This window comes from Carassius gibelio, chromosome B23 (assembly GCF_023724105.1).
Source record: "Carassius gibelio isolate Cgi1373 ecotype wild population from Czech Republic chromosome B23, carGib1.2-hapl.c, whole genome shotgun sequence".
Classification (NCBI taxonomy): domain Eukaryota; kingdom Metazoa; phylum Chordata; class Actinopteri; order Cypriniformes; family Cyprinidae; genus Carassius; species Carassius gibelio.
The window spans coordinates 13,304,585-13,325,145 of NC_068418.1; the positions used below are offsets into that span (position 1 = coordinate 13,304,585).

Sequence of the window (20,561 nt, forward strand, 5' to 3'; positions counted from 1 at the left end):
TCATTAAAAGGCGTGTCCATGGTGCCGTGACAAAGTTCGATGTCTCTCCATGGGAATAAAAGATTTTATAACTCAGGCATTAAATGTCAGATATTCCCCAAACTTCACATGTGTGATGAGAGTCCTGGTCTGAACACATCTGAAGGCCAATATTCCATCGGGTGTGGCAAAATGGCTCTATAGCGCCACCTATACACTTTCAATGGAGTGCGCCTCAAGCTATGTTTCACGTTCATGTACGAAAATCTGTAAACACATGTAACACACCAATAGCTACAAAAAGTATCTTGGTATGAAATCAGAATCCCAACAGGAAGACGGTTATTTAGAATTTTCTCTGCAAAATTGGTGTTGTTAATGCCATTTTCAGGGGTTGTACTTTAGCAAACTCCTCCTAGAGATTTAGTCAGATCAACACCAAACTTGGTCAGTGTAATCTAAAGGTCTTTCCGATGTTAAATTGTGAAGATCTTGAGGTTTCGTTAAAGGGCGTGTCCATGGTGGCCTGACAAATTTCGATGTTTTGCCATGAAAAATGAAGTTGCTGTAATTCAGACATACAATGTCCAATCTGCCCCAAACTTCACATGGTTTATAAGACTCCTGACCTAAACAGATCTACATGCCCATATTCAGTTATAGTCATAGCGCCACCTGCCGGCAACAGGAAGTGACATATTATACACTGCAAAACAATACTCAAAAAATTTTTTTGTGGTCAGTCTAATCCACTGGTTCTCAACCGGTGGGGCACGCCACTCTCCAACACGCAACACTCTCCAGGGATTTGTTCAAAACACTGAGTCATTCAAAACACGATTGAGAGTGTTTCTGTGAGATGCGCTATGTTGTGATCTTTGTTTGGATTCATCGGATCTATTTTCGTTGCTAAAATAGACCAAAACAGTCAATATTACGTCTAAAATGTAAGTGACTTAATATTATTAACTTGTTTGTTGAACTTGTTTGTCATATTGTCTTGTTTGTCATATCAGTGTCACATTTTCAATCGCGAGGTGATGGTAAATTAAGTGATGGTCAATTGTCAGCTCTCTTGGTCGTCAGGTCGTGTGATGTATGTTGCTGAACTGTATTCAAATGTTAGAAATATAAAAACACCACATTTTGAAATTTAACTGCAGTATGTCAATTTAGTTTACTTGTGTGTGCTGCGCTCATAGACTGCGCTCATTTGTTTGATTTCTCCTCGAGAAGCTGCGCAAGCCTCAAAAGTTTAAGGTCCTTGCACCCTGACCGAGTCATGATAAATCTCATCAAATCACGGCCGCTAAACTCTCGCTTGTTTGGGGTCCTCTGCCAGGAGATGGAGGAGATGGGGTCAGGGCACGAACAGCTATTTCTGCACACTGAAGTTCACTGGCTCTCCAGGGGTCGATGTTACAGCGGTTGTATGAGCTGCGAGAGGAGGTGAAGTGGTTTTTGACAGAAATCAAATCAGATCTGGCGAAGCATCTGGATGACACTATGTGGCTTGCGTCTCTGTCCTATTTGGTCGATATATTTGACCGCTTGAATGGCCTCAACCTGTCTTTGCGAGGCCGCAAAACTCATATTTTGCTCCTTGCACATAGGGTGACCACGGGACAGTCCCGAAATTTGAAGCTTTGTCCCGCGTCCCGCAAATCATAAGCAGTGTCCCGCATTTTAATTTTGTCTTCGTCATTTTATTAAATCTTCCTTTAAATTACAATTCTACAATTAAAAAACACTGAACATGCGCAGCGCAGCCGTTATTATTGGTTCTAGCGGCTAGCCAGAGCGGGAAAATAAACACTTAGAATTGACATTGAGAACATAGTCACAAAAGTTTGCAACCACTTTTCGTCTTCAGCTAAACGTGTGCAAGAATTAAAGGAAGTGTTTGAGTTTGTGGACGAGGAGTACACGGCTCTTTACAAGAATGTGCCGACACGGTGGCTAAGTTTGTGGCCTGCTGTCAAACGTCTGCACGACTCCTGGCCAGCTGTCAAAAGCTATTTTTTATCTCTTGGAGAAGAGCGCTGTCCATCAGCACTTTGGAAATTGCTCGCAAATTGTGAGGATGGAGAAGATGTGCCCTGTGAACTCCAGGCATACTTGCTGTTTTTGCAAAATAGCCTCAAAGTTTTTTTCGACGCAGTGCTTAAAGTTGAGGGAGACGAGACAACTGTGTGTGAACTTTTCGAGTTAATGACCAACATCAAATTCAAACTAGAGCAAAGGAAAAATGATCGATTCTTTGGATTCGAGACCAGTACTCTCCTGCAACAGTTTCCCACCGCACAGGTTGCTGTTATAGAGCAGGACTTTCTTATGTTATATGAAAGAGCGCTTGCTTATCTACACAAGTGGTTTGATTTCACTGATGGCAACTACCTAAAGCACATCTTATGCCTGGCTATCAAGAGGGAATTTAGCTTCCAAGACCTCCGTGGAGCAGCTGAAGCATTAAAAATTAGCTTTAAACTGGACATGAACCAGTTGTATGATGAATTCTGTGTTCTTATGCCGCACGTAAAGGAAATCGCAACAACAACAAATCCAGTTGCATCTAAGTGGACAGTTCTTTTGAAGCACGTCCGTGCCCCAAACATAACAGCTCTGGTATCTTTGGCTTTGAGCACTCCTGTCACCAATGCGTTCGTGGAGAGGGTGTTTTCTCTCATGACTGCTGCGTGGACAGAGACAAGGAACCGCGCAACTGTGGACCTCATAAAAAGTGAACTCCTGGTGAAAGTGAACTACAGCTACACCTGCCAGGAGTTCTACAGACACATAATGAATGAGAAGGCCCTACTCAAAGCTGCCAGATCAGACAAAAAATATAAATTCAAGATGCAATGAATCCGGTAAGAACGCATTTAATCTTAGTCTCTCCTAATGGAATTTATGTGCTTATTTGTAAATGTGCTTTGTAGCAATTGGATTTTTATTTTCACTTAATTATTTGGATTGAATAGAGACGTGCTGTTAAAATAATTTTTTACTGATATTACTATTAAATATTATTAGTGACGTTCACAGTGCCGTCATTAACATTTTTATAAACCCTTTTAGCAATTTAAAACATGTTAACATCACTGCAAAAAGATATCTAATAAAAAAATAAATATTTATTCACCTAGTATAATAATAGTAATTTCTCTCCCTCGTGTCCCGCATTGTCCCGCAAAATCAGGTCTGCTGTCCTGCAACACAGCAATAGCCAGGTGGTCACCCTACTTGCACATGACGTTACACGATTTCTCCTCCCTATTTCAATCAGATCTGAGCACTTGTCAGCAATGAGAAAACAATTTGCGACATATTTTAAAGAGGATTATCGCTCTTTTGCGTGGGTTCGAGATCCGTTTGTGTCCACAGCAAACGAGCTATCAACTGATATGCAGGAACAGCTTATTGAGCTGAAGAGTGACAGTAGACTGAATTAACTCTTTAGCTCCTGCCCTCTTTCGTCATTCTGGGCAGCATTGATGCAGGAATACCCTCAACTCAGTGACGTTGCCTTGAAGATTCTCCTTCCTTTCGCGTCGACATATTTGTGTGAGGCAGGATTCTCAAAAATGACTGCACTCAAAACGAAATACCGCAATCGTGCACAGATTGAGGTTGATTTGAGGCTATGTTTATCAAACATTGAGCCAATAATTGAGGATCTTTGCAAGGCAAATCAGGCTCAGGTCTCACATTAACATCACCTACCTGCAAGCTTCTGTAAAAAATGCAGATGATGCCTACTATTAGGCCTAGTAATAATTATAATAAAGCATAATATCAGAGGTCTGGAGCAATTCCCAATTATAGCAATAGCCTAGTTATGATAATAGGCCTACTGATGATAATAATAATAATAATAATAATAATAATAACAATAAAGCATGTAACCTCATATAATTATATATCAATAGCCTAGTAATGATAACAGGCCTACTGATGATAATAATAATAATAATAATAACAATAACAACAGTAAAGCATGTAATAATTATATATCAATAGCCTAGTAATGATAATAGGCCTACTGTTGATAATATAATAATAATTATAATAACAACAATAAAGCATGTTACTTCATATAATTATATAGCAATAGCCTAGTAATGATGATAGGCCTACTACTCCTCCTAATAATAATAATAATAATAATAATAATAATAATAATAATGCCTCCAATCTCACATTAGAAGTCTGGTGCTACTGCCAATTATAACAACAGCCTAGTAATGTTAATAGTGGGCCTAAAAATAATAGCCTAGGGCTATCTATCTATCTATCTATCTATCTATCTATCTATCTATCTATCTATCTATCTATCTATCTATCTATCTATCTATCTATCTATCTATCTATCTATCTATCTATCTATCTATCTATCTAATGTGGGGGGTCTGGGGAGTGTGTGTGTGTATGTGTGTGGGGGGGGGTGTATGGGGCCCCAACTGCAATGATCCAGCTTTGGGGGGGCCCAGCTTCCAAAAGGTTGAGAACCCCTGGTCTAATCTAAAGGCCTGTGCTATGTTAAATTGTGGAGATCTTGAGGTTTTGTTAAAGGGCGTGTCCATGGCGCCGTGACAAAATTTGACGTCTCGCCACAGCAAAAGAAGTTGTTGGAACTCAGGCATAAAATGTTCGATCTTCCCCAAACTTCACATGTTCGATAAGAGTCCTGGCCTGAACCAGAGACAGTTTATGAGAGACATGCCACTTCCTCAATCCTCAATACAACTATATAAGGAAAACCCGTAACGGCAAAGATGGCGGTTGTGTGCACATGTCCCGCCCCTCCTGCTGGAAAACAAATCATCTGCTTTTGACAGTCAAGCCGGGAAAACATTTAAGCCTATCGTCTGGTTCCACTGGTGTACACGCACAGTTGAGGAACCCTTGCACATGCGTAGTAAAGGTATAACCTGTGGGGGAAAAGGCATTTTAAACCTTATTCTATTTCTGCGATTTTTGTCATATTTCACTGCTGTTTCTATACATGCTATTTGTATGTCCCGGTGACCAGTGAAAGTGCAGTTCTGACTCCCTGCCCATTCATTTAGATAGGAGCTGGTCTTGTTATTCTGAAATAGCTGCCCGGAGGCGTTGCCAAGATGGCGGCCGAGTGGCACGACTTGCCTGAAAGGACTTTGCCTGAACACATCTGAAGGCCAATATTCCATTATAATGATAGCGCCACCTACTGGCAACAGGAAGATTGGCATATATATGGAATAGACTTTGATATATTCCACTTATATTTATGACTTTAAATGCATATTTCTCACCGTTCACCTTTTTACTAAAGCCACTCGCTGCCGGTGAGCCGGGATGCGAGGGCCCGTTCATCGCTGCTTGCAGCTTTAATTAAAGCTATTATTGTAATATATTTACTGTAATTTTGTAATCTGTAATTACTGACCATTTCAGTGCAAAAATAATGAGGGATTCAAAGTGACATTTAAATAACCAATGACAATAACTTTCTGTTGAGCAACAGCTTTGTGATGCAGGTGATATGCAGAGGTAAATGTTCACAGATCCAGACATAAATCACTTCTGTCAAACAACATTTTAATTAATAATCTATTGGCAAAATGGGTGCCCTAAGCAGGATTGAATTGTTGTGCCCCCCTTTCTCAAATATCATGAAAAAATACAACAATAACAACAACAAAAACACCTACTAGGGGTCAAAATAGAACTTTAAAGGGGTGTGAAATGCTATTTCATGCATACCGAGTTTTTTACACTGTTAAAGAGTTGGATTCCCATGCTAAACATGGACAAAGTTTCAAAAATTAAGTTGTAGGTTTGAAGGAGTATTTCTGTTCCAAAAATACTACTTCCGGTTTGTCACAATTTTCGGAAAGTTTTTTTCGCGTATGGCTCTGTGTGACGTTAGATGGAGCGGAATTTCCTTATATGGGTGCTAAGGGCGCGTCTGCCGGAAGAGCGCGCGTTCCCATATAGCTGAGCAGAGGGAGGCTGTGCACAGACAATCACTGATCAGAGCGAGAGCGTCGCGAAATGTCACAAAAGGAGTGTGTTTTTGGTTGCCAGGGCAAGACAACCCTGCACAGATTACCAAAAGAGAAACAGCATTAAGGGACCAGTGGATGAAGTTTATTTTTACAGAGCATCAACGGAGTTGTGCAAGTGTTTGTGTTTGTTCCCCTGCATTTCGAAGATGCTTGTTTTACAAACAAGGCCCAGGTTGACGCTGGATTTGCACATCGTTTATTTCTTAAGGATAATGCAATCCCAACGAAAAAGGGTCACGATCGTGTGTTGGAACTGCAGGCGGTGAGTAAAACTGCTTAAAATATCTCTGTGTTGTTAACTTGGCTATTGGCGTGTGAGCACATCAAGTAAACAACATGCGATGTTGTCATCAAACTGCACGAGTAAAACTGCTTCAAATATCTCTGTGTTGTTAACTTAGCTATCAGCGCATAAGCACATCAAGTAAACAACATGCGATGTTGTTATCAAACTGCACTTTCCACATGTACAGCTTAAAAAAAAAAAAAAAAAAAAAAGACGACAAAGTGGAACTTAGTCATTTTCCAAAACCGCTAAGCAAATATATACAGTTTCAGTACATACCACATAGAGAAGCCTTTGCTGATGCTGCTCTTGTTAAATTTCAGCCTCTGGATCTGTGTCACAGCTTCCAGACTCGCTCAACACAAAATCCTACTCGCGTTCGTGATTCTTTAGCTCCGCCCACACGTCACGCCTCTAGGCGCTCGTGTTTTTCCGGGAAAAATCGGTACAGACTATCTTTCTCTTATGAATATAATAAAACTAAAGACTTTTTGGAGTTATGAAGGATGCAGTACTACTCTATAGGTACTCAAGATTAACAGGATATTGAGTGAAAACGAGCATTTCACCCCCCCTTTAATAATAAAAAAAAAAGTAAATAAATTGTATTATTTACAAACTACAATTGTAGCTCTCGACATTTACCTAAGCTTTGACTTTATTATGATTCTAATTTATTTTATAGTCTAAAGCATTCGGAAATCAGGCTAAAGAAAATGAAGTAGTTTTACTATGATAAAACCATGGCTTATTTTTGTAAGGGTTGTGATGTCCACGTTTTTTGTTGAAGAAATTATAAAGGCTGTCTCATCTATAGAATCAAAATCAGAATCAGAATGACCTTTATTCCCAGGTATGTTTACACATACGAGGAATTTGTTTTCATGATAGAAGCTCCGCAGTGCAACAGTATGACAGCCACAGAACAAAAAACACATAATAAAATAACCATACGTAAAAAAGGTGGCCAAAAATGAAATATTTTGTGAATATTTGAATTAAATGTTTGGCCAATAGCCTGAACAAGGATTTGATTTTCCTGTAAGTGTAACAGCAGCAATTACCCTTTGGCTCCCTTTGCAGGCATTTGTGATAACATGTTATTGTATATTTTGCATTAGCCTACATTATGTATTTTAACAGTGTTATTGTGGTGGTGAAATTATTTATGACATTAAAACTCATTATTAACATCAAAACAGTTTCCCAGTAATTTACCTGAAAGTGATACATGGGCCTCATTTTTACCTTTTTTTATACAGTCTATGGTTTTTACCTAAATTTTTTACAATCTATTTTTATACATATTAAAAATGTATAAGGTGTGTATTGTATTTGACATGTATGAACACATTACATTTGTTTTCATGACTCCAAGTCTTTCTCCTCAAATGCTATTGAGCTTTAAAGCAAGGATGACAACAGAGACACTCATGGACTTCAACCCAAAACTCAGTACTTAGAGGTAATAAGGTTTGAATAGAAATACAAACAGTGTATATGACATTAGCTATATTAATTATAAAGTCACTTTGGATAAAAGCATTTGCCAAATGCATGATGCACATTAGGGTGCGTAGCTGATGACACATTTTTGGGTGAAATCCCCCTCAAGAGTGAAGATGTGCAGAGCTAATAGCGTTAATAGCTATCAGAATTATATTGAATCAGATTGAATGAGTCTGTTCAGATGAATAAGCAAATTAGTAATTTAATCCATTACATAGACAGTTAAGGTCTTTTTAGATTACTTATGTGCTAACTCGTTTATTACATTGATCTAAATAGAATATTCCAGTATCATATTGATTTAAAATGGAAAGAGAAAGAAAATATATTCCATTCGTGGTTTTTAACAAGATGAAGTCAAGGTTTCCCAAACTGGGGTTCATGAAGAAACTGCAGGATTGTGAGTTTAATTATAAGCTAATAATTCATATAATCATAAAAATTGAAAATTAAATAATTTTAAATGAACAACAATCAAAATAAAACCCTTATTTAAAAAGATGAAATATTGTATTTGCTTGCATGTCATGTGACCATTAACCAACATCAAAGAACTATGAGCATGCAAATGCATTAGTTGTTAACTTATTACCTTAAATTCAAGTAAATATATTAAGTGAAAGAGGTTCATCTGACAAAAAAGTTTGGAAATCCCTGCAACATGTAAATATAAGAAATAACATAAATTGTGCATTTAAATGTGTTTGAAAGACAAAAGTCTTCCAAAGACATGGTCATACATGATTAAATAAGAGTGATAATTCAAATAAAAAAAATTATATCTTAACAATATAGTTGATGCAATGTTGAAATGCTGTACATTTTTAATTATTTTTGTAGCCATTATAGCCACATCACTAGGTAGAAAACTGTCTGAATCTGAAAGTGGTAGACTATTTTAGGAAGGAAAATTTAAAAGATAAAAAAGAAGAATCGGTCATAATCAATAAATTATATAAATAAATAAAAAACTGATTACGAGTATTTTCAAATGTCATATAGTCTAATTACAAGCACTTATTTTTTGGAGTCTTATTATGTAATCCACCTTACATGTGTCTATCCAGCACTGCCTGTCCATCAGAAAGAATCGTGTTTAGTGTCATGATTTTATTTGTCTTGATTCAAAATGACTTGCTTTTGTCCTTTTGGCATGCTGGCTCGAATAATAATAGATTACATTTTAGATTTTTTTCTCAGCAAACTCTACCATATATGCTCTTCAGCTCTGCATCATATTTTGGATTTTTTTTTTACAGAATTAGGCATACCAGAATTTAAAAGAGAGCCCTACTCATACTTTGGAATAAATTGATTCAAATGGTCTCATTTTAAAACGTGCACAGTGTTACATATTTTGTATTTTATATGTTTACACTACTGTGATAAATACTGACTTTTATTAATTTTTTAATTAAGTTTTTATTTAAGAGTCTATAATTTAGGACATGTTTGGTCTATGTCGCTTGAGAAAATCTCTTTTGATTCCACTAGGTGGCAATAAACAAGAGAAAAAAGAATTTTGTCGATAACATATTCTCAGCAAAAGTCATTTAGCTTTAACCACAAGGTGGCGCTAAGAGCCTCCAAGTGTACTTTCACAGTCACCGTTTTTTGATTTCTGAAAGCAGGCATAACTTAAAAGACAGCCTTACCCCCATACTTTGGAATAAATTGATAGAAATGGTCTCATTTTACAGAAAACTCTTTGGAGTTTAACACAAGGGTAAGATATTGCATATTTTTACAATATTGTGACAAACAGACAAAAGTCAGATTTTTAAGTTAAAAATTGTATTTAGGACCTGTTAGGTCTATTTCCCTGCAGAAGTCAGCCCTACCCACATACTTTGGAATAAATTGATAAAAATGGTCTCATATTGAACAAAACAACCTAAAGTAAAAGCTGATATGGGATTTTAGGCTAGTATGTGAGCACAGATATAGTTATCAGTGCAGAAATATGATGCATAAGTTTGCTTGTTTACAGGAGTAATTTCAGTTTTCGTGATTCTTTTGAAAATTATTCTTTGTTATGTCACTGTACTGTATAAGATCTGTGAAACATTCCTGAGAGCGAGTGCTTTCGTTTGATGTGTGACTTGTCAAGGGGGGTGGTTGCGGAAGAACGAATTTAGACCTTATTATTTTCTTTTATGTACAATTAATGCAAATATCATGGGACGTGCAAGAAAGCAGAGGTTATACGCGTTAAAAAAAAATACCATATGTAACGGGCTGAAACACCCACTCCTAAATACCCAATAGAGGGCAGTAAACCCGCTCAGGCCATTCAATTAAATGAATAAAGGTCTAGGCCTTGGTGTAGTACATGGTCCTTTTATTCATAAAGGAAAAGGGGAAAAAATGAACCCTACATCTATACAACAAACAAAACTAAATATAAAATAACAAACAGACAAAAACCCAAAACAGAAGGACAAACAGGGGGCCAAAATGGCTAAGCTGGAATATAAGCCCTGGGACTGGACACAGCAGTTTCAGCTAGTTCTAATACAACAATACAACCTGTGCCACAACGTAATATACCATCAAACAAATCAACCACTAGTGTTATCACTGCACCACACCGCACACACTGGTAGCTGGAATACTGCTCTGCCAGATACAAGGCCCCCAGATTAACAAAACATAAAACATACATCACATAAAGTCAATCATGAACAAAAAGACAAACAAAGAAATTCACATAACAGAATCAAATACTCCAAAATAAACAATATTCAAATGATAATCAAACGAAACAAAAATATAACAAAAACAAAAAATGTAACAATTATAATATCCAATACTGGGGAAAACAGTGGCCTACTATATTAGCTCCCAGGTAGATCTGCTAAAAAAAAAAAAAAAAAAAAAAAAAAAAAAAACACAAAATTACACATTTAAATACATTTGATATACTATAAAAACCTACACATTACATTTAGACATATTGCTTGCAACTTTATATTTTTGTTAAAAAAAACTACATTACCTTCACAAGGTTTCCTATATGAAATGTCTCCTAACACCAATAAAGCAACTGTGCTGCCAAGTTCGTCCCTACCATAAAAACAAACCGCATACTTAAGGACAAACACAGACTATTTATAGCACATAAATCAAACGACCTACCCGGATATAGTCAGCAATACGAACAGCAGAAACACGATAAGAGACGCACAATGCCAAGTTTTTGCTAGTAACCATCAGCAACACAGATGCATATTGCGTCATAAACCACACACCACATACATCCCTACTTTAAAAGTTCACCGTCCCGGTGAATACCTCATTACTACTCTTACTGCCATGGTCGAAATACAGTAGAATGAGAATTTACCACAGCGTCGCTAGGACCCAACCCCTGAGGTAACCGAAAAGGGTTTGAATGACATCCTGCAGTGGGACGTGTAGTACGTCTAACTGATGGAGGTATCGTAGCCCCTCTACCTTGTCCCCCACCAATTACAACAGATGAACCACCACACCCTGCATCTTCAGATGACACCAAACTTTCCCTTGATATATCCAAATTCTGATCCCCAGTCTTCCCAACACAATCTACCTGACCTCTTGGACAAGGGTAGGGATGTGACTGTATTTCCCTTTGAATCTGTCCTTGTCTTGTCTGACCTACAACATGTGGACCTCCAACTCTTCTACTCCTTCACTATTCTCAACTCCTCCCTCAACCACTAGTGTCTCACTCCCATGTGAGGTAGGGACCGGCTTTAACTCAGATCTATGAACGCACTTAGAGGGGCCTACGCCATTTTGACGTGGCACTTCATACACATTACCAAGGCCATCCTTACATTCCAACACTTTAAACACGCTAGGGGCCCATGCATCTTGGATCTTATTTCGCCCCAAAGGATGACTCTTACAATAAACTAACGTGCCTGGAGCAAGTATGGATACATCATTCGGTGGCATTGATTTCTGGTATGGAGCCCTCTTCTCCAAATACCTCCATAAACCAAGGACAAATGTTCTTTATGTTGGACAATCCAGTCACTTACACTACCTCCCGATAACTCTTCCTCAGCCACGCTCAAGAGAAAATCAATTGGCAACTGTGGCTTTTGGCCGAACATAAGTTCATATGGTGAATGCTGGGTTGACTGATGAACAGTGGTGTTATACGCAAATAAGAGTTGTGGAAGAAAGTGTGGCCACTTCCCTTTCTTATCTGGGGGCAGGGTCCGCAACAAATCGTGCAACGTTCGATTGAAACGTTCACACTGTCCATTTCCCTGAGGGTGATATGGGGTGGTACGACTCTTCTGAATTCCATAAATGTCACAAAGATGTTTCAGCAACTCACTCTCATAACTACGCCTTTGTCCGAATGTATACGCTTGGGTACGCCATACACACAAAACCACTTTTCCTCCAGTACTTTAGCCACAGTCTTCACTCTCTGATCTGCAGTAGCAAAGGCTTGAGTAAACTTGGAGAACACATCTGTTACCACTAATACATTCTCCAGACCACTACTAGCTCGTTCCAAGAGGGTGAAATCAATGGCTATAATTTCTAGAGGTCTTGATGCAGTAAGACTTCCCATATAGGTGCGAAATTTAGGCTGTGTGGCCTTAGCCAGTACAAACCGCTCACATTCAATGCACCACTGTTTAACGTCCTTCCACATGCCTGGCCAATAGCATCTTTCCCTCAACATGGTCATGGTTCGCCCGCCACCCTGATGGCCATGATTATTATGCACATTATTAAGAACCTCGGGTCGTAAAACAATCGGTAGTAAAAGCTGCAAGACAGTCTCTCCTGTAGGTGGAAGCTGTACTTTTCGATATAACACTCCTTTATCCTCCTTAATCCGAGGCCACTGCCTAACCAACTCCCTAAGACCCTCAGGGCCCTGAGCTACCTCTCCCTTTGAGGGTGGCGCTCCCCTCCTCCAGTGCCTCAAAAAATTACCAATCAATGGATCACAGGCCTGCAGTGCAGAAAGATCACCATTCTCTCGCATTGGTACCGCACTTACCACAGAGGCTCTAGCAACATGGGGCTTTGGGTTCAAAGCTACTTGGTGCATACTCACCTCAGGGGGAACCATAGTCCCAGCATTACTCATCGCGAGAAGCCCAGCGCTGTTCTATAGCTGCCAATTTCGCAGTTTGCAAATAACTCAACGGGTTATTATCAGTATATACAATGAACTTATTGCCCATTAAGTATTCTCTGAACTTCTCAGTTACTGACCATTTCAATGCCAGCAGCTCTAATTTCATCGAGCTATAGTTGGACATATTAGTTTCAGGGGGACGCAACCCTCGACTTGCAAACGCAATAGGCCTAATCTGTCCCCCCTGGTCTTGAGACAAAACTGCTCCAAGACCTCGGTGGCTTGCGTCGATCTCCAAAATGAACGGTTTTGCAAAATCTGCATATCCCAACACAGGGGTATACACTAGCTTCTCTTTAAGGGTCACAAAAGCCCTCTCACAATTATCGGTCCAATGTTGTTCAAAGGAGCCCAAAGTTTTTCAGACTGCTCTTACCACCCTGCAAAGCTCCCACCAACTTATGCAAGGTTGCAGCAACTGAAGCAAACCCTTCAACAAATCGGCGATAATATGAAGCAAAACCTAAGAAAGAACGCAATTCTGTCACATTACTAGGCCTTCGCCACTGAGCAACAACACTAACCTTTTCCGGGTCTGTAGCTACCCCCTCGGCTGAAATAATATGCCACAAATACTTCACCTCAGTCTGAAACAGATGACACTTTTGAAGCTTCAATTTCAAGTGGAAATGTTGGAGGCGTCCCAACACTATTTCCAACCTCTCCAAGTGCTGCTGGAAGGAAGTTGAGAAAACAACAATGTCGTCAGGATATAAAAGCAAAGCATGGAATCGTTGGTGGCCAAATATCCTTTCCATAAGGCGCTGGAAGGTACTTGGCGCATTGCACAACCCAAAGGGCATCTTAGTAAACTCAAAGAGCCCGAAGGGAGTGCAAAATGCGGTCTTTTCCTGATCTTGACTAGCTACAGGAACCTGGTTGTATCCACTAGCCAGATCTAAAGTGCTAAACAAACTAGCCCCAGCCAAAGCGTCTAAGGATTCCTCAATCCGTGGGAGAGGAAAGGCGTCCTTACGAGTCCTTAAATTTAGCTGCCGATAATCTACACACAGCCTAATTGAACCATCCTTTTGTACAACAACAATTGGAGAAGCATATGGACTGCAACTTTGCTTTACTACCCCTTGGTCTACAAGCTCTTGAATATGCCTTTTGACCTGATCATACTGAGAAGGAGGTAACCTACGTTAGCATTGTCGCACTGGGGTCTCGTCCACTAAAGGTATTGTATGCTCTACTAAAGTCGTACAGCCCAAATCCCCTTCCCCACGACTAAAAATATCACTATACTTCTCCAGAAGTTTACGGGCCTCCAATTCTTCCTGAGAAGACAAATTAGGCCAGGCCATTTGTGAGAAATCCACTGGAGGAAGTTCTTCTACTGCCACAGCTTTAACTATAGCTACCTGTTCACCAGTAGATCCCCGTTCATGGAACTGTACCAGTGTTGTTGACTGCAGAGAAACTAGATGAAATTCTCCCAGAACTACTTTAGACTGAACCCACCGATCCTGAGTTCCAACGTTTACAACAGGTACCTCCAACCTCCCTTGAGTAACTGGCAAATAAGCAGAAGATATAATCAAATCACAAGGCAAGTGACAGTTCTCTAAAGGCAAAGGCTCTAAAAAACCTGAGGAAAATGTCGATCCTAAACCAGTGTGACAAATAGCAGGAACCAGAACAGCAGGTCCAGGACGAACTCGGACACGGCCAATCAACCCGGTCTCTAAGACACGGTCGAGCTGTCTACATTCTGCCAAACTGTCCCTCCCAGCAGCTTCCTGAGATGACCTCAGATCTACATTACAAAACCTAGCAATATGGCCTGGTTTATTGCAACGAATACATATAGGCTTACCATCTGGCTGATAAGGAAACTTCGTGCCATGTGGACGAACATCATACCTCTTATGAAATGCAGGGGGTTCAAGATGTGTCATAATGGTGTCTAATTGTACCTGTTGCTTACGAAGGCACTCCTTCATTTCTTTTAACTCATCTACTGACTGTACTGCAGCTACATTTGTTTGAATCTCCCCAACCACGCCCTGAGCGCTATACGAATAAGCACGGGGCCTTTGGCTAACAACACGTTCTCCTTCCTCTACCCACTGGACCGCTTCAGTATGAATATCCAAGGAGGAGACAAAAGGGTCCATCCGTACCTGTCGCTTTAATTCTCGTCTCAACATGTTATCTCTAACATGCTCGATAAACTGATCCCTAAGAATAGAATCAGGATTAGCAAAACATTGTGGATCTCTCCGCTTAACTACTTCAATGAGAGACATAAGGGCATGAGAATATTCTCGCAGCGATTCACCCTCCATTTGTTTTCGTTGATTCTGTAGCCCTATGTAAGATTTAGAACAACCATAAGTTTCACGAAGGATGGAAAAAATCTTTTCTGGAGTATTTCTTTCTGCAGGGGTCCTAAACTTTATCGTTTGGTTACTACAGGGAGAGATGGCATAGACACAGGAGATGGTACAGAATTAGTCACAGGAATAGACGCAGAGGAAGAACCCTCCAACAAATCATTAGCCGGAACAACTACCGCTCTTTGAGTGGTTTCTTTAAGCATGGCATTTTCTGACTGCAATTGTTGTATTAACTCTGTTAATGCCTGTAATTGTGCTGCCATTTCCTCTGCCATACTAAAAGAGAGAAGAGGGGGACATTGCGCTGTGTAGAATAGCGCTTGTTGTTCATCATTTTTTTCTGATCACAAATGCAGACATAGTTATATGTTTACACAGTCCGATACACAATGCATAAAAACACAGCATAAGTCACCTCGCTGTTCAGAACGATGAGCTTTGTAAAAATCGACATTTTTTTTTTTTTTAAACTACCAAATACAGGATTACTAACAAAATCAAAAGATAAACAATCTGCTGCTCCCAGCTGATGCTCAGGACCCCTGAGGATGACGATCCAAATCTTCAACCACTGTTTTTCCCAGTATACAACCAAAAAACAAAACCATGGACCATATACCCACCGCCTTAATATTTGCACCCTGCCGACTACGCCAAATGTAACAGGGGCTGAAACACCCACTCCTAAATACCCAATCGAGGGCAGTAAACCCGCTCACGTAGGCCTGGGCGAAAAATCGATTCAATGAATTAATTCAAATTTTTTGTTACAGGCGATTTAAAAAATAAGTAAATCGAGTTGTGTAATGGTGCATTTTTGGCTCCCCGGAGCTTCCGTAGCATTAGTTTCACATGGCAGTATGGCAAGCAACAAAAACATCATAGCACACACGAAACAGCAAGCGACAACATGGCTACTGGTGAGAGTTGGAAGTTTGTTCACAAAGAAAGGAATAAAATCATCTGTTGTTTGGAACTGGTATGGGTTTGCTGCGACAGACGTGGAGCAAGAGACCCCACGCTGCAACATTTGCTTAAAGCCCATCGCAGTCAAAAGCAGCAGCACCACACATCTATTCTTTCACCTGAAACAGAGCCATCCAGCCGCATATGAAAATGGGGGTTACATTTGTCTTGCTTTTGATTAGAGCTGCTCCAATCACGATCGGCCGATCGTTAATCACGCACCTGAGGGAATTTACCGCTTATTTGTTGTCTGCTGTTTGTACTTATTGCTTTCCTTAAGTAGGGAAAAAAATAAAAAATAAAAAAAATAATAAAATAGGAAATCGAATTAAGAATAAAATCAGAGATGTTTGAACGAGCCGTTTTAGGAGGGCGTGGACAAGTCTTAACTTTGATAAAGAATATCTTTTTGGATTTGAGACTTTAGACTTTTCAACTTTACAGATCATCTTTATGCACCATGAGCTTGTAACACTCTAAAGATAAAGGAAAAATTTAAATTGCATTATATGACCCCTTTAAACGATGGAACAAAGACTCCAACTGTGATAACATATACTGGGCCAATGACAAAGGGAAAAGCTATTTCAGGGAAATTCAGTTCTCGTGTTTTTTTATTAATCATTGGTATATGAAGGAGTGACACTGACGTGTTATATAAACGATAACTTCTGTCTTTCATACAACAGTAGCAGACAGAACTTCTTGACTGAAACAACCATCACATTATGATGACCAAATTTATTTTTCTAGCTGGTAAGTTAATGTTGATCTTACAGAATGAAAGAGCTTGTTGGCCTTGGAGTGTTTTATATGTTATAAATTGTAACATTCTGTTTTGTCTTTCAGGTTTTTCCCTGGCATTGTGTCACTTCGGTATTTTAGTTTTTTATTTAGTTTTTCAATTCCTAATAATAATAATAATGAGAAGAAGATTATATTATATTATATTATATTATATTATATTATATTATATTATATTATATTATATTATATTATATTATATTATATTATATTATATTATATTATATTATATTATATCTTATCTTATCTTTCAGGATGGTCCTCCGAACTGATATGCTACTTCACAAACTGGTCTCAGTACAGACCTGGTGTTGGCAAGTACATGCCAGAAAATGTAGATCCACATCTGTGCACTCATTTAATTTATGCTTTTTCCGCCATTAATCCGGTAAATGAGTTGATCACTTCTGAATCTAATGATGAAACTCTCTACAAATCTTTCAATGGACTAAAGGAAAAGTATGTGCTATCTGATGTTTTGTTTGTGAATGCATTTTATAATTGAATAGAATGCATTATGAAGTTTTGAATAAAATCTTAAAAATAAAGTTTTTTTATTCGCATCAATGATTCCACAATGAACCTTTACCATTCATGTAAACTATTCGTTCCACTAAAGGTCCTCTACAATGTAAAAAATAAATGTTTCTGTTAAGAACTGTTAACTGAAAAGTTATTTGGGGAACCAAAACTGGTTCTTCTATTGCATCGTTGTGAAAACCCTCTTTTGGAACCTTATTTTTTAAGAGTGTAGTGATAATTTGACAGAGACATTAATGTGAATAATGATACAAATATTTGACATGACAGAAATCCCAGCTTGAAAACTCTCTTGGCTGTCGGAGGATGGACCTTTGGCTCAGAACAGTAAGAATCCTGCTTAAAACAGTGAATTTTGAAGGATGTGTGTTAAATGTAAACGTAATTTTATCTTCATGGTACTTCTTGTCAGATTTAGTATCATGGTGTCCTCACCAGCAAACAGGACGACGTTTATTCAGTCCTCCATCACATTTCTGAGGAAACATGGCTTTGATGGTCTGGATCTGGACTGGGAGTATCCAGGTTCCCGTGGAAGTCCTCCAGAAGACAAGCAGAGGTTCACTCTGCTCTGTAAGGTACTGCAGTATTTACAGATATTTTACACAATATAGTAGTTTTAAAAATCTAATTATGCTGTTTATATGATGAGATTATAACATGGTTGAAAGCTTAAGTACAAAACAATAAAGATAATAGATAATCAGAGAAAGAATGAGTTTGTAAGTCCACTAGTGAAATACTCTTTTCTTTTGTAAGTATTTGAACTCCACAAGTTTGTTTTAAACCTAAAGGGTTCTGAGCAGCTTAAGCTGAAGTGTAAACTGTCTTATTCATTTTACTTCATAACATTTATCTATGTAACATTTTTTTTTTAATCCAAAAACTTTGTTTATTTACAAGTTTATATTAGATTTTGAATCCCATAATCACATTTTTTCATAATTTTTTAAAAATATTTCCATTATAATTTACTTTGACTGTAACAGGAGCTCTTGGAAGCTTATGAGGCAGAGGGTGCTGCCACTGGACGTCCCAGACTCATGCTCACTGCTGCAGTGGCTGCTTTTAAAGGAACTATTGATGAAGCTTATGAAATTTCAGAAATTGCCAAGTAAGAATTTTTAGATGAATGAATATGAATCAAATGAATATGTAGTCTGGCCAAGACCTTCACAGTCTGCCTCATTATTTGCTTCTATGTCTTGAGTCTGAGTTGATGACTCTGAACTTCTGGTTATGCAGGTATTTGGACTTCATTAATGTGATGACCTATGACTTCTACGGTTCATTTGAAAATTTCACCAGGCACAACAGTCCTCTGTATGATGGCTCTGGATACCCAGGAGGCAACATCTACTATAACACTGTAAGACGGCCATATATCCTACTGTATTCTTAACTTCATGCGTAACATTTAAATGATTGTGAATGAGACCGTGAGTCATTCCAAATAACAAGAATGACAGGAAAACAGGAAATTCATGAGTTCACCCTTAAATCTAATCTGATAGCAAATAGTAAGCATATTATGGCATGCTGACCTAGGGGAGGGGTCCGGGCCCGGAACATAGCCCGAACCCAAAGAACTCCCCTACCCCTAATTTGGGATAAAAAATATATTAGAAGTGAGGAGTTGGGGTGGAGGAGGGATGGCGAAAAACTGTTGTAGGACAGAGGTAGGTAGGCTGCATATATATATACTCTTAGTGTGCTATTGGTGTGGCCGGAGCTGAAGAGGGAACACTTGGGATACAGAACGAGCTGCATGGATAACTTTTATGACATTTGATTCCTTTTTGTACAAATTTTGAAGAAGTTAACAATTCATAAAATATACAATTGCAAGCAGTTTTGTAAATTACGTCTTCACTTGTTATCCCAAAAATGTTGGTATAGCATAATAGAGAGAGAGAGAGAGAGAGAGAGAGAGAGAGATTTGGCCCCCAAATCACTAAGTCCGATCCTGCATGTAGGCCAACTGGAACTGGGAGCAGAAGACTTATGTTCTTGATTCACTGAACTTAGTCATAGAGGTTTAAAGGGGTCATGTGACATTGCTAACGTGTCGATTTTTACAAAGCTCATCGTTCTGAACAGCGAGGTGACTTATGCTGTGTTTTTATGCATTGTGTATCGGACTGTGTAAACATATAACTGTCTGCATTTGTGATCAGAAAAAAATGATGAACAACAAGCGCTATTCTACACTGCTTAAAACTTGTGTTGAATCATCAGTGGCAAATTCTTAAATATAAAAAGGAGCTGCGGCTCTGCTGCACCGGAAGGGAGACTGTCTCTTGCGGCTGAGTATGAGGCATGGTTTGATGCATCTGATGGAGAGCTCTCACTGCGAACGAAGGGAGCCGTGGGTCTGCTGCACCAGAAGGGAGAGCCCCGTCAGATGCTGAATAGGCAAGGAGATACGAGGCACGGTTTGACTCATCGGATGGAGGGTTCCTATTGCAACCGAAGAGAGCCAGTGGCTTTACTCCACCAGGAGGGAGATCCCTGACCGCCATTGAGCATGCAACATATCTCAGACAGGGGGTTCACCCTGCGCCATAAGGGTGCCGTGTGTCTGCTGCACCGGAAGGGGAGCCCTTGTCCTGTTTTATGAAGAATAAGCAATGAAACATGACTGATGGAGGGACTCTTGCTGCATCTGAAGGGAGCTGCAGCACTGCTGCACAGGAAGGGAGAGTCCCCCTTGCGACTGGATATGAGGCTTGTTTTGACGCAACTCAACAACAGACAGAAGGCTCACACTGGGACCAAAGGGAGCAACGGCCCTGTTGCACCAAAAGGGAGAGCCCTGTCCAATGCTGAATAGACGAGGATGTTTGTAACGATGGCTGGAAGGCCCTTACTTTGCCCAAAGGAGTGGTGACTTACTGCATAATCGAGTGAATAAAATGAATTAAAAA

The 20,561-nt window shown here is 39.2% G+C and overlaps 1 protein-coding gene across 2 annotated transcripts in view; it reads left to right on the forward strand.

The window, feature by feature from the left end:
• The window catches only part of LOC128011227 (acidic mammalian chitinase-like), a 40,204-nt gene that overhangs the window by 10,905 nt on the left and 8,738 nt on the right, over positions 1-20,561 (forward strand). Inside the window, exons 1-7 of one of the 2 annotated variants that reach the window (XM_052593409.1) lie at positions 16,912-17,046; positions 17,140-17,166; positions 17,349-17,553; positions 17,905-17,961; positions 18,047-18,212; positions 18,624-18,748; positions 18,880-19,003. In XM_052593409.1, the coding sequence (XP_052449369.1) occupies positions 17,019-17,046; positions 17,140-17,166; positions 17,349-17,553; positions 17,905-17,961; positions 18,047-18,212; positions 18,624-18,748; positions 18,880-19,003 (732 nt within the window). In that variant the 5' untranslated portion in view covers positions 16,912-17,018. Of the gene's footprint in view, positions 1-16,911; positions 17,047-17,139; positions 17,167-17,348; positions 17,554-17,904; positions 17,962-18,046; positions 18,213-18,623; positions 18,749-18,879; positions 19,004-20,561 lie in introns of those variants that run through there. The other variant, XM_052593410.1, reaches the window with a different exon arrangement.